We start from the raw sequence: 14,431 nt of genomic DNA on the forward strand, positions 1-14,431 counted from the left end.
TCCGTCCCACAGGGGCTCGCTGGGTACAGGTCTGCTGTAACTCAGGCTGTGACCACAGCAAATCCTGCAGACACCTTGTCAGATGAACGACACTAGAAAACAGAAATCATTACTCCTGTTTTGAAATTATAATTGCATCTCCAAATGGTGAAACAAATGGTTTAAGGGTTCATAGGGAATTTAGGATAGTTTAGGCAATATATATGTGAGCATATGGTATTCATTATTCTACTCGTACGGGACTGCGATAACTTAGACCAGTCTAAGACCTTTTTGGGCACTAACATACTCTGAAATTTCCCTTTTTTTATTACTGTACTTTTGGGTTTATCCCTGTGTTCATTTTCTCACAGGTAATTCTGAGTTAGTATTTATTATTTTTCTCTTCACCAAGGATTGGAGGAATCTAAAAGGTATTTCAGACAACTCAATCAAATAGCTAAAAAGGTTTTCTCTTCAAAGTAAAGTATTATTCACTTTTCAGTCATATAGAAAATAGTCCAAAAGTGAAATCTTGATGCACCCGATGAGAACAATAGATTTGTATTCAGCCTTTCCTTCTCTAAATTAGAAATCACAGTATAGACAATGGGATTTCTAAATCATATATTATACCTTATTCTCTGGTGGGAATAAAATGTTCATGTTTGCCTCCTTTTCTCTGTTTAACTTTGACTGCTGTGAACACTAGGAAGAATAACCCTGCAGCTTTTCTTTCTTTTTTTCTTTTTTTTTTTTTTTTAATCTATTCACTTTATACTTTTCAGACAGATTTTTCCCCGGGGTGAAACAAAGGTTAACTGAAATTTCCTCTGTTGTGTACCTGAACGAATCAGCAGTTTGAGAAGGAAATCCCATTGATGGGCAAAGAGAGTGACAGGCTCTATTTAAAGAATTCCCCCGACTGTGTGGTAGACCAACCATGCCATGAATTTAACTGTTCCTGTGGTCCCCATACTTGTACCCACCAAAAAGAGAGAAAAACCTACTTTGTTCTGCAAATGTTGCGCTAAGCTTTGAAAATCATGAGCCGCTGAGTTTTGTGAATTAACATGGCCAGCAGTGGCCAGTGCTGAAGGAAGCAGTGTTACAGCACAGACAGAAAACAGACAGGAAATTATGCACACTTACATAATGGAAAGGGCACCCTACGTGTTCATGTTTAGCATGTGTCCCTGCATTTCAGCAGTTTGGTGGTACAAATATTCCACCAAAATATGATTTACAGAATCTTGTCTTTTGCTTTGTTGGCTGCACATTTTTATTCCCACTTGGTTCATGGGGCCTTTACCCACACAGAGCTGCTGAATAAATGGATCTGAGGGAGACCCAGAAGGGCACACGTGTGGAGGGGGCGCAGGAGGGTCAGTGGAGAGGCTGTTTGGCACAGAAATGGGGAACAGGGACAAAATATGGTGTCAGGACCTGACTCCATTACAGAGGCAGGATGCACCAGCACTGCAGCGATTTCTGCAGTTATTACAGTGTGCTTGAGCACCATCCCTGCCTGCTCAGTGCTCTGACCCCATGTGTGCTGTGCTCGGCGGTGTCCATGTCAGCCACTCCATTCCCCCAGCTCAGCAGACACGCTGCTGGGGGATGCAGCTCCAGCCCTGCCCAGCTGCCAGGCCTTTCCTCTCTGGCAGGGATGGTTAACTCTTCCCCCATGGGCTGCTCAAGTTTGTCTAAAGTAACTTTTACAGCTCATAGGGGGGGTTTCCCACTTTTGCAGGGCTGCTCAGAAGTGTGTGAGTCTCTTTTCCTGTTTGAATTCTGGTTTGCTTTTGGCCAACTCTGCCTTTGCTTCAGTCAACTGCTTACATTTTAATTAATTTCAAAATGGGTCCAGTATTGTTAGTTGGATTTTGTGATGCTTTTCAAAAATGGCAGATAGAGGTTGCTAAAAATAAAGCATTGCAGGGATTTCCCTACTGCCAAAACATCTGCACATTACTGGCACATACATGACTTTAGGTATGAAGGGGAGAGGCGAGAGAGCCTCTTTTTGCCAGGAGAAAATGTCTCAAATTGAACTTCTGTCAACAATTCCATCGACTGATTTCCCTGAGGGAGATATGGATCTCTTTGAATGCTGTCTTAAAGAGATATTGACAGGTATTCCATTGAGCAGCAGGTGTTTTGTTTTTAGGTAAACCGTCTCTTTGTTACCAAGGAAAAGTTGAGAAATCCCGAGAAATGTCTGAGAAAAGCGCACCAGGGTTGGTGCTGCTCCCCTCCACGGGGCTGTGTGAGCAGCTGGGGTGTGCAGGGGGGGCTGCAGCCCCTGGCCACCCCTGGGGAGGGGACCCTGCGGGGACAGACCTGGAGCTGCTGCCCTGGGAGCCACGGCCAGCGTGAGCAGGAACAGCCTCCTGCCCCTGGGGCAGGTGTGCAGGGAGCTGGGCACGGGGGCGGGCTGCACACCTGTGAGACACACGGACATGGCCAGACACACGGACAGCGCCCTGCGTGCGCACACAGACAGAGACAGACACACGGACATGGCCAGACACACGGACAGCGCCCTGCGTGCGCACACAGACAGAGACAGACACACGGACATGGCCAGACACACGGACAGCGCGCTGCAGACACACAGACACACACAGACACACGGACAGCCCCCTGCACACACACACACACACAGAGCACCCTGCAGACGCACAGACACACAGACAGTGCCCTGCACACACGCACAGACAGACACACAGACATGTTTATCTGCTCCTGGAGCACCTGTGCCCAGGTGCAGGTGTGCCGAGTGCCGTGCCCACACACTGCCACATTCCTGTGCCTTACAGGACCCGGGCTGGCGAGCCCCCCTCGGGTCTGTTCCAGGACAGTGCCTGGCTGTGCCCTGGCACCCTGTCCTTCCCGTGCCTTTGGGGAGCAGGGCTGCTTGGGCACAGAAAATGTGAAGCTCATTATAGCAAGCTCCATTACCCCAAGAATCATCTTGGGTCACACATAATCAGGAATTTTCAGATGTATGTAATATGTCACATTGGGAAATTCTTACAGATCCAGTGATTTTTAGGGGTTTTAAGGCTCATAATTTTAAAATGCTCTTCCACTAGCAGCACAAGCGGTGTCCTGGTAGGGTAAATATTGTTCAGAGATATTCTGAAACAGTCCTTGCCATGAAGATCTTACAGTGGAATATAATTAGAGTTCTCTATTCTGTAATATGCTACATTAATTAGCAGTCAAAATCCAATTTTTAAAGCCCAGCTTTGAAATGTATTTGCCCTTCAGGCCCATGTATCATTGTGCCACAGCTTGAAGTGTCCCGTGTTACAGGGCTGATCATAACATAAAATAAATAAAATACATCTCGTCGTGCATTTTCCAATTAGCAGGAAGGGGGGCCATGACCACTTGCCTCCTTCTTTTGTGAAAAGGGGTGCTTTATTTTCAGAGTGGGATGTCCAGCTCTGCAGCTCCTCTGTTGCTGAGGAGGGTGATGACACAAGCCCTCGCAGGGCAGGCAGAGCTTGTGTGAGGCCGGGTTTTGTCCCAGCCCCGCTGAGTGGAACAGGAGGGTGATTTTGGGGGGTCACAGCCGTGCCCAGCAGCGCCTGCCCCGCCTGGCCGGGGCAGCCCCATCAGCTGCTGGGTCCCTGCTGGAGCAGCACGGCAGATAAGGAAATTTTGTGAACCCTTCATTGTTTCTTCTGAGTCAGGGTTTTGTTCCACGGAAGCAGATTGTTCCCCCGGGCAATTTCAGGTTTTGACTGCTGGTCCTCCTTCTCCCTCCTCCCCTCCTCTCCCTGTCTGGGATGAAAGAGGGGAGGTTTGAATGCTCATTGAACAGTGGTCCTAAATCTGGCTTCACCCCGAGCGCTGCTCAGAAATTTACATTTTCATGCTGGTGGAAGGATACATGTGAATCTCAATGATCTTTCAAAATTTTTCTTTAAATAAAAGCAAAGCTGTTGCTCGCCATTCATCCCATTGTGCAGGGCCAGAGGACAGCCAAAATGTGGTACTTGATAAAGGGAGAACCTTGTGCAGGGCTTCCATTTTCATATAAATGGTGTGTATTTTACATCCTCGTCCTCCCTGATCTGCAGTTTGACAACACCATTTTCTCAAAGTATAAATACAAGAAGTTAATACAGGAAAGTCTGCTGTAATTTTTTAGAATAGAAATATATATAATCATAATACAGGAATTCATCTTAATATTAAACCTAGGGTAGAAATTAATATAATTTTATAAAGGAGATAGCATTTAACAAATGAAAATAAGGAAGATTAAAAGCACAAATATATCAAAGATGTTCTTGTTTTATTTAACTCACAGAAAGCTTTAAGTAAATTTCATATGTGCAACTTCTCCTCAGAAAAAGGGGAAGATCCTGACAGAGATTGTCTGAATAAGACTTTGAACTCCTGTATTCTGAAGAATATAAATAAAACTAAAGCAAATGCAGAAACAAAGCAATCAGAGCCCTTCCTTGAGGCAGAAATCCACTTTCTGTGTGCATGCCCACCTTGAAAAGACCATGAAGTGCTGTGACGTGGCGCAGGCAGCGGCCTTGGAGGACACCAGGTGCAGGTGTCGTGCCAGGCTTGGCGAGGGATGGAGCTCCCAGCAAACCCTGTGCCTGCCCAGAGCTGCCCTCTCTGCCCCAGGTTGTGGTCGCGGGGTGGGGAAGATGATCCTGGGGCAGCCCGAGGGGTGGAGACCCAGCTGTGGTCCCTGAGCCACTCTGGGTGGATTTGGGGTGCCAGCTGCCCGCCTGCCCCGGGCAAAGCCACGGGGAGGCTGCTCCCACCTGGGTGACAAAAGAGGTGACAAGTCCTGCAGGCTGCAGAGAGGTGGCATCAGGGGACCCCAGCACCCCGAGGTGCTGCTGGGCGAGCCAAGGGAGCAGCGAGGACAATGCAGGAGTGGCCAGGAACCACCCACCACTGGGATTGCCTGCAGGACACATTAATTCACCCTAATAAGCAAACAAAACCAGAAGGAAGGGGAAGGATCTGTCAATTTGAGAAGACTTTTGTGATTTATTTTGTGATCTAGAGCCAGACAAAACACTGTGGTCAGCGAGAAATATTGCAGATTTTTCTATGTGTCTCTACAGCAGGATTTCTACTTGGTTGCAGAAGCAAAACTCTCCCTAGGTGTTTCAGTCTGAAGAACTTACTGTGTGTGAAAACAAAGCCTGTGCAATCTATTGCGAATTAGAATTAACTTTTATATCACCAAACAGATTTAGTAAAGGGAGATTTGGTTGTAATATTTCATTCAGCATTAAAGCTCTTATATTTATTTTCTGAGTGGAGCAGTTTTAGCTTCTTGTATTAGGAGTATTTGAATCATTGTATCATGGTTTTCCCCCGTGAAGCTGGGGATTTTGACAGTGAAGAAGAGAAACTTGGTTGGTTTGCCCTCAGGAAGGACATGCTTAGTGATTAACAGGAGTTAATTCGCTGGTAATTTTGATCTGTGACCATTCTGCATGTGCATTTCTGTGCAACACGGCACTTGCAGTGCTGACTGCCAAGGCAGAGCTTTGAATTACAAATACCTTTTTCTTTATGAATTAATTTCCTTAACAGGCATTTAAGCCATAAATAATGCACTGAAATATGACAGCGTTTCTTTGCTTTTACTGCTCAGCCTCAGAGGGTTTGGTTTTCCCAGGAGTGTGCCCAGGCTCGCTGCTGCCTGGGGCAGGCTGTGTCCCTGTCCCACCCGCGATGCAGCGGCACTGGGCTGGCCCTGCCGGGGCTGCTGCGCTCCTGGCATGGCACTCACCGCGTGTGCCACCACTCAGGGTCACTCCTCATTCACAGCACGTCATTAACTGCCCAGTTCGTGCGCTGTCAATGTCTCGGTGGCAGCATGAGCAAGTGTTGAGAACAGAAATACCTGAGGGCGTTGCTGAGGTGAGAGCATGTGCTGTGAGCCCTGACTGCTGGATGAAGAGCAGCAGTAACCAGGGGCTGTGCTCCAAAGCACCTGAGTGACACACCTCGTGTCCCGACACTACATCACACGCCTCAGCCAAAATTACTGACTTCTTCAGTAGATGAAGGGGAAGACATAAAATTATAGATGGTACAGTTTTAGTTTGTAGTCATCCACCTTCTAATGGAAATGAATAGTACAATCAAAACTGGAGACATTTTTGCCGTCTGTAAATGGTGATGATGTTGTGATTTTTGTTAGTAACGCGGATGCCTCAGATTGAGATGCAGGATCACGATGGGACAGTTTGCATTGAAAGGTGTGCAGACGTGCAGGATTACTGTGCACACAGGTTGCAGTGCTGGCTGTGAAGCCCAGAGCCATGTGCTGGGGTGGATCCTCCGGCAGCGGTGAGGGAGCCCAGCTGTGTGTGTGTGCAGCCCGAGCGCAGAGCCGTGTGCACATGCAGGATTTCGACAGCTCTGCCTGCATCCCTGCTCCTTTAGCTTGCCGCCCTTCCAGTTCCTTCCTGGTTTGTTTCTTTTCCCTCCTGCCAGCCCAAAGGCTGCATGTGAGAAGGTGATGGCGTGACAGTCGATACTTCAGTGTGTCCTCCTGATTTATTGCACGTTACCAAATGCTGTTTGGAAACAGATTTGCTCAGCTTACAGTCTGGGTGTCTGAGGTTGTGCTCAGGCATGCTGGCATGCAGCAGTCAGGATGCAGGGCTGGTGAATTGGCACGGAGGAAAGGTGTGAGCTCTGCAGAAACTTCTTGTTCCGTGTGCTCCCACACTTGCAGCCTCGGGGCTGGAGCTGGGCACCCCCAGGAATGCAGGCAGGGGCAGCTCCAAGGGCTGCAGTCAGGATCTTGGGAGCCCATGCCTCTGGAAGAATTAAATCCCCACCTGAATTTAAACCCCAGGGGTCAGGACAAGAGGGTGGTGTCAGAAAAACTTCTCTCAGTAGCTGCACCTGTGCTGATGCTCAGGTGAGGCAAATTTGGTGCCCAGTGGGTCAGCAGCTTTCCTTTACCAAAGACGGAAATAATTTCTCTGCTTTACTGCATCAAAACCTGTTAGCAAGTTCAATAACTGCAGTAATCATCATGTTGACTGTATTATAGAAATATATTTATATAAAATAAATATAATTAATTTTAATTTTGTTTTTCAGGAGAAATTGATGTGAACTGGTCGATCTCTCATAAAGACTTAGAGGTAAATACAACCAAATTTTCCTATAATTCTTTATTTTGTTGCTTATTAACAAGCAGAATTAAGTAAATGGGATTGAAAAACCCCTCTGTGGTGTTTTTGTGGGCAATTAGCAGTGTCCTCTCACAGGGTATAATTAATTTTAATTTTGTTTTTCAGGAGAAATTGATGTGAAGTGGTTGATCTCTCATAAAGACTTAGAGGTAAATACAACCAAATTTTCCTATAATTCTTTATTTTGTTGCTTATTAACAAGCAGAATTAAGTAAATGGGATTGAAAAACCCCTCTGTGGTGTTTTTGTGGGCAATTAGCAGTGTCCTCTCACAGGGGGAAGGAGTTCTTGAGTTGGGGCTGGCAGAGGCAGGAAGGGACAGGGGTGCCAGGGGTGGCAGTGCTTCCACAGACCTTGCAGGGTGACATCAGCTCTTCCTTCCTGGTGTCTCTGGAGCCCCAGAGCTGTTTGAGGGCAGCCTGGCCCCTTCCAGGCAGCCCTGGGAGCCAGCAGAGTGTGGAGCCTGCGTGGGCTCGTCAGGGGCAGCGTGGGGACACTGCGGCCCAGAGATCCCAGGCGAGCTGCTGCAGCATCCAGCAGGAGTGAGCTTCAGCTGCTCTCTCCAGCTCCTTCCCTTTCTCCTGCCAGTGTCCAGTACAGCTGGTACAATCGAGTGACATTCACAAATTCTTTCCCTGAGAAGAAATGGTATTTTTATACCTCTCCTGTTCACTCATCCACAATTTCATGTATTTTTTTTAAACTTGTGATGTTTACTAGGCAATGACAGTTGAAGTTAGGATTTTCAATTCTGGCTGCCTATACAGAAAGTATGTGTGAGGTCACTGGGAGAGAGAGTTGTTTCCAGCTTCTCTTTTTCTTTTTTTTCCTTTTAAAGTCTTTCTTTACAATTGCAAATTGCAGATTTCATCCAGACTTGTCTAGCATTGTACTTTGTCCAAGCAGTTTGCCTTAATAAGTGAAAGGGAATATGTAACTTGCATTTGCAATTGATGTTAATTTTATTTGTGTTCTGGAGAAAATTCCAGCTTGTTGTGACATAGCACAGTAAGTAAATCTTGGCTAATTGAGGGAAAGCTTCACAAGTGCAGTTTTAAATAGCAAAAAAGAATGTCCCGAAGCAGAAGTTCGAATGAGAACTTTCCTTCCAGACAAAGCAGGTTTCTCTGTAGCAGAATTACCCATTCTAAATCTGGATGTGTAAATTGTACATGGGAAACATTAGATTTCTGCTGGATCACTGCCAGCAGTGACCTTTATAATTCCCAGTTCCCTAAGCACAGAATCTCAAGTGGTAAATGCATTTCTCTCTGTGTTTCACCAGGCACAGATCTCCAACTATGCGGGCGTGAGGCACAGCAGCATGCGGTACTACAGAGCGGACAAAAACGTTACTTGTAGGAACTGCCACAGACCAGGACATTTGTCCAAGAACTGTCCCACTCCAAAGGTAAATGCAATGCTTAAATCACTTGAACATTCAGCTGTTTTCCTAATATACCTTTGTGCTTGCTGTTAGAAGCGTTGTTTCAGTGGTTTATCCTTTCTTTGAAGCTGTCCTCTGAGTTGCAGGGTAGATTGGACAAAGTCAGTTTTCTGTGTGAAAGTATCCCTCTGTTTGGCAATGTCATTGCTTTGATTGTTTTTATAAAAGAAAAATGTGTAGAATTATATCATATAGAATCATATTGAGTGGCTTGTGTTGGAAGGGACTTTAAAGATTAACTTGTTCCACCCCCTGCCATGGGCAGAAACAACTTCCACTAAACCATATGGCTGTAAACTGGGAAAAAAAAAATCAAATGCCATACAGAAACACCCTTTTTTTTTCATATGGTTAAACAGTTGGCAAGTGTAAAATATTTTGTAATTGTACTTTCAACAAGGAGAATCTATTGAATCAGAAATACAGCCTTAGTAAATAAGTGAAAGCAGAAAATATAATGAGCCATGGTATGAACAGTGTTAAAAACCGTGGACAAGAGAAAACTGGAACTAACTTTAAGAAGCTCAGATGGGTGCCGCATATTCCAAAAGTTTGTCCTGTGGTTAGGGGTTGAAAAGTCAGTCAGTACACTATAAAGAAGTGGGAGCCATTGCACGACAGCCTGGATTTAGCAACCCTCACAACAGAATCTGTGAAACCCTCGGTCCTTGCGGCTGTTACCCACAAGGACACTCAGAATGAGCACATCCCTCACGACCCGCAGGGGGAAACACCCTCACTCACTGGGAAAATTGGCTTCACAGAGGTGCAGGTTTGGCCTCAGAATAACTGGCTGTGTGTTACTTTTGTCCCTCCATGTGCTGAATTGTGTGAGGCTGTGCTGCAGAGTCTGGATGGCAGCGAGTGCCCCCCCAGCTCCCCTGAGCACAGCCCCTGCGGGGGCCACAGGGCTGGAAGGATCTACTGGAACACTGTCACTTTGCATGATTCTACTTTTGTTTCTCCACAGAAAGTTCCCCCGTGCTGTCTGTGTGCAGGGAGAGACCATCTGCAGCACAGCTGCCCAGCACGTTTCTGCCTGAACTGCTGCTTGCCCGGGCACTATTTCAGGGAATGCCTGGAGAGAGCCTACTGGAACAAGCACTGCAACCGCTGTGACATGAAGGGCCACTATGCTGATGTGAGTATGGCCCTTGGCACAGACACCAGGCCTGCTTTGGTGTGTGTCAGTCAAAAACTGCATTTACAATGGCTACAATCTCTTCCTGATACTGTGATTTTACATGGCGCCTGTTTGTATATGCATATGAAAGTGTTTAGTCACTGCTTTACACTGTCAGAGTTTTCATGGAGAATGGTTGAAAGAAAACAAACCAAAGCATTGTCAACACCTGGTCTTTAGTTTGGTTCAGTTCAGCAGTGGAGGACACAAAGGTCCTTTTTCCTGGGGAAGGAAAGGGGTAGGGAGGTTGAAATCAGGAGACGCAGTGCTGCAAGTGTACCGGGAAGGAGTAAAGAGTAACTCTGATGCATCAGGAATTCCAGATCCATAGTGCTTTCACTGTGATCAGATATTAATCAGTGAAAATACTATTAGAGAGAAGTAGTTTGAAGGCTTTGGGTTTGACAAGATCTACTAAAATAAGACAGAAGAAAATGAAAGGGGGAACAAACATAGTTGTCTCTTTCATCTTGTATTACATTATTATGGTCTCATATGTCCCCAAAATTCAGTCCTATATGTAGCAGTCAAGCTTTCATGATATTTTTTTCTCTTGAATTAAACAGAAATAAGAATAAAAGGCAAATTGTGATAATTTTGGCATACATTCGCCTTTCAGTTTCTAACTATAAATATGGCCTGTATGTTTGGTTTTCAAATACACCTGTGAGATTCCATAATTTTTTTAAATAATAATTTTAATCATAATTTTATGAAAAAATCCATTTTTTTGAAACTCAGAAATATTTGAATCTCTTTCTAAATGTCTCCTTCCTGCCTTTATTTTTTCTGTTTGGTCAAAGAGCATGTCACAGTGGTACATGAGATGTGCAAAGGTCAGCTGGTGTATTTGGGAGTTACTATTTTGTAGGATATTTGAATGTGTGCCAGATGTACTTTTGCTTATAGCTAATGTGCCCACAATAAAGAATATGAATTGTACATTTCTGCACCCTCACTCTGATAGGCAGTGAGACAAAATTGCAAACCGTAATGAAGCGTCTTTTCTTTGCCTTATTTTCTCTTTTTTACATTTTATGACATCGGTTTCATAAACTGAGGTTCTTTTCTTTAAAGAACTGTGAGTGCTTATCATACAAGTATTGAAATCCTACCTGAGCAGTAGGTAGGATTAGGCAGGTTATCAGGAACATCACAGCCTGTATTTTTTCTGCTCATTTGGGTCCACCTTTAATCACAAAGGTTTTTCTTTGAAACTTTGGGCAGTTCTTGTGCACTCCTGCATGGGAGGTGTGAAGCTGCCTGTGTCATTCACCTGGGTGAATACTGGGGCATCAGAGCAGGAGCTTACCTGCCCAGTCCTCAGAGAGAGAGATGGCATGGCAGAGCAGAGGCAGAGCAATCAAAACCAACAGTAAATCTTGCCTGAGATCAGAGCAGAAAACCTGTGAAGCCAACAGGTGGTCAAGACACAAAAGGCACACTTGGACAGGACAAGGTTGCTCCTCATGGCCTCAAGGTGTTTTTTGTATCTGGGATGTTCATAGTGGAAGAAAACCAGGAATGTTCCCATACTGAAACCTTACTTTGTGGAGGGGAGCACCAGAGAAGTCAAATGGAAGAGAACGTGAGTGTTCCTACAAATCTGTAAGCACTAGCCCGTTACCAAAACTGGGTAACAGCCAGTGTCTGGGTATCTGGCCAAAAGCTGCAGGGGAGCACGAGGGTGAAACAGCCCAGCCATGGCAGCAGGCACCTCGTGCTTGGTGCCTGAGTGTAACTGAGTTTTTAGTGCAGGGACAGCGGGTAGGGGATGTCCCAGGGAGAGCTGGGGGTCCCAGACTGCCAGCTGCACATGTGCACCGAGCCAGGGGGCAGGAACCATGGTGGTGGCATGTTGGGATGGGTGCATAAACATAATACACATGGGGTGATTCAAGGCTGTTTTGTAAAGGAATTCCCACTTCTCATGGATCTCTGGAGTTCTTCAAAGGCGCAGGTTGACAAGCATGTGTGTAAACATGATCCAGTTGACACAGTCTGCAAACTCCAAAAGGCGTTTTACAAAGTTCCTGGCCAAAAGCTTTCAAGCAAACTAAACAGGCATGGAGTAAGAGGATAAAGGTGGGATATGCTAGTGTGACATGGAAAGGGTCGACAGTGGGGCCACAAGAGTGGCTGAGAAGACTGAATGACTTACAGAGTCAGTGCTTGAGCCAGCTGTGCGGAGCTGCCCAAGAACTCTAAGGGTCAGAGAGAGAACACAATAAACTGGCAATTGACATTGAGTGGCGATAAATGTAAAGTAAAACAATCCCATCTTGCCATATGGAATAACAGGTTCTGCATATTACTGTTCAGCACTCCAATCCTAGTTATGAGATATGATTCCACAAAAAAATCAGTTTAGTCTTCACAAGCTGTAAAAAAGAAAACCAAGCTGGTGAAACGTTAGGAATCGTCAGGAAAGCAGGAGCACCTGGGCAAAGCTTTGGTCCCTGTCTTCTGTATCCCTCAGCATGGCCACAGCTCCTCAGCCTGCAAGGGAGGTGCCAGAGGGAAGGATCTGTAAAGAGCTTCAGAATCATCTGTGATGGGAGACAGTGGTCAGGGGTTATCATTTCTTCCAGTACACCTGGCAATAGAAGCCAGGTTGAGAAGAGACAGTCCAAGGTGACTCTGTGTGGTCAGCAGCAGACCTGGAGGCTCCTTTCTGAGAGATGCAGATCTGCCCTGCCTCCAGAGGAAATGGGAGCAGTTCGTGGGAGAGAAATCACGCAATCCTACAACACCAGATTGGAAGGGACTTCATGGATCACCTGATCATCACTGCCAACATTTCTTGGCAAAAGCATGGTCTACACAAGACAGTCCAGCCAAATCCTAAGAGTGTCCACTTCTGGGGAATCCATCACTTCCCTCAAGAGACGATTGTTCTCATCGTGAAAAGATTTCTCCTGTGTCCACCTGAGATCTCCCCAGGAGTAACTTGGAGCTATCACCCCTTGTCTTTCCCATGTGACTTCTTGTAAAAAAGGGAAATCTCCATCTTCTTGTTACCAAACGTGTAATGAAATGCTTTGGATGCTCAAAGGAAGTTGTAATTTGTCCTTCTCAGCAAGTTTACTCCGCTTTACTGTAACACAGAGGGTGCAGAACAGGCTCTTGTGCACAGTCTTGCAGACTGACTTCCCACTTTGGTCCAGAAGTGAATGTGAGGCAGTTCAAGGTACTTCACCTTGTTTGCTTAGGAAACATTCACAGTTATTTAAACCATTTTAAGGTCATACATTTATGCCCTGCTAGATCAGTCTCTTCTCCTGAGATAGTGCTGAGAACATACAGAGTCCTCTTTGCTGGAGGTGTTCTGGAAGCAGCCCAGCCTCGCATGGTTTCCTTGGGAGGGTTTTTGACTGATCCAGTGGCAGTTCAGTGGATGTCATGAGCCTTGTGGTTGGTGTGCAGCCTCACCTGCCAGCAGCTGGGCTGGGAGAAGGGCTCCGTGAATCTGCAGGAAGCAGGCAGAGGGGCAGTGTCTCCATGTATACCTGGGGAAACCAGCATGCAGGTGCTCGGTGAGCTGGATGGCTCTCCAGGAGCTGGCAGACAGCAGTGCCCAGGTGCTTGGTGCCCTGTAGCCATGCTGTGTGTGATGGCCCCATCCGAATGCCCAAATACCATTGTTGTCAGCACTCCTTCCCATGAACCAGCTGGGTGCTTCAACTGGCATCTTCTCAGTATATTCTGAGAACATTCTGATCGTGCAAACTGCCGCTGGCCTCTTCTCTCCAGGCAGGTTCCTTCAGCCTTTGTTGTTTCTGGCACACTGCGCTGGGCAGGGCTGGAGGTGCTGGGCTCATTCCACAGGAGCAGCTGGCATCCATGCGGCCCGTTTTCCCTGGGCACAGAGCACGATGTTTGCTGTGTCTCCTGAGCTCCCCAGTGTCCTTCCCCACGCTCCACCCCTCTGGCTGTCCCCATGCACCCGAGGGTGAGCACACGGCCGTGCCACCAAGGCCAGGGTGACACCGCAGTCACCCAGCCCTGCCCGCCCGGCACCGGCAGCTGTTTGCACTGCCAGCGTGGGGAGAGGTCTCGACATCTGCTTGTGCAGGAGTGCCTTTGAAGAGAAGCATTGTGTGTTTTCCGCGGCAGTTCCCATGCGGAGGTGATGAAAAGTGTGTGTTTGGGGAAATCTTTTGTTTTATTGTGGTGGCTTGCTGGGGGGCCCTCAAACCAGCCCCTGCCTCTTTGACAAAGCACCAGAGGATTCTGTTAAAAAGTTGTGTTTAGTAATTGTAGTCGTCGTGTCAGACCATAACTGACTCGGAGCTGAAGGATTTTTGCGAGATGAGTAGCTATGCCAGCAGGGACCCAAGTCTCCTGGGCCAGCCGCGCTCTCATTAAGATTTGCCGCTAGCCGTGGCGGTGTTCGGCAAGTATGTGACGTGCATGCTGTTATTGTATGCTTGGCTTGTCAGCCTGCAGCTTTCTGACACTCACTTATGTCACTCTTTATTCAGAGACGAAGAAGCTTTTGATAATTTGACAAGACAAGCTCTTAAACGATCTAGGTCATGGCCTTCACTGTCTGTGATTGTGAACATATTTCCTGAAAATCCTGTCACTCATCACAGCTACATTTTCTCC

The 14,431-nt window shown here is 46.6% G+C and overlaps 1 protein-coding gene across 1 annotated transcript in view; it reads left to right on the forward strand.

Annotated features, from left to right (window-relative positions):
* ZCCHC7 (zinc finger CCHC-type containing 7) overlaps positions 1 to 14,431 on the forward strand; it is a 93,482-nt gene that overhangs the window by 54,499 nt on the left and 24,552 nt on the right. Inside the window, exons 4-6 of the mRNA XM_031064789.1 lie at positions 7,096 to 7,139; positions 8,476 to 8,601; positions 9,608 to 9,778. Coding sequence (XP_030920649.1) covers positions 7,096 to 7,139; positions 8,476 to 8,601; positions 9,608 to 9,778 — 341 coding nt within the window. The remainder of the gene's footprint in view (positions 1 to 7,095; positions 7,140 to 8,475; positions 8,602 to 9,607; positions 9,779 to 14,431) is intronic.

Source organism: Geospiza fortis, unplaced genomic scaffold (assembly GCF_000277835.1).
Source record: "Geospiza fortis unplaced genomic scaffold, GeoFor_1.0 scaffold545, whole genome shotgun sequence".
Taxonomy (NCBI): Eukaryota; Metazoa; Chordata; class Aves; order Passeriformes; family Thraupidae; genus Geospiza; species Geospiza fortis.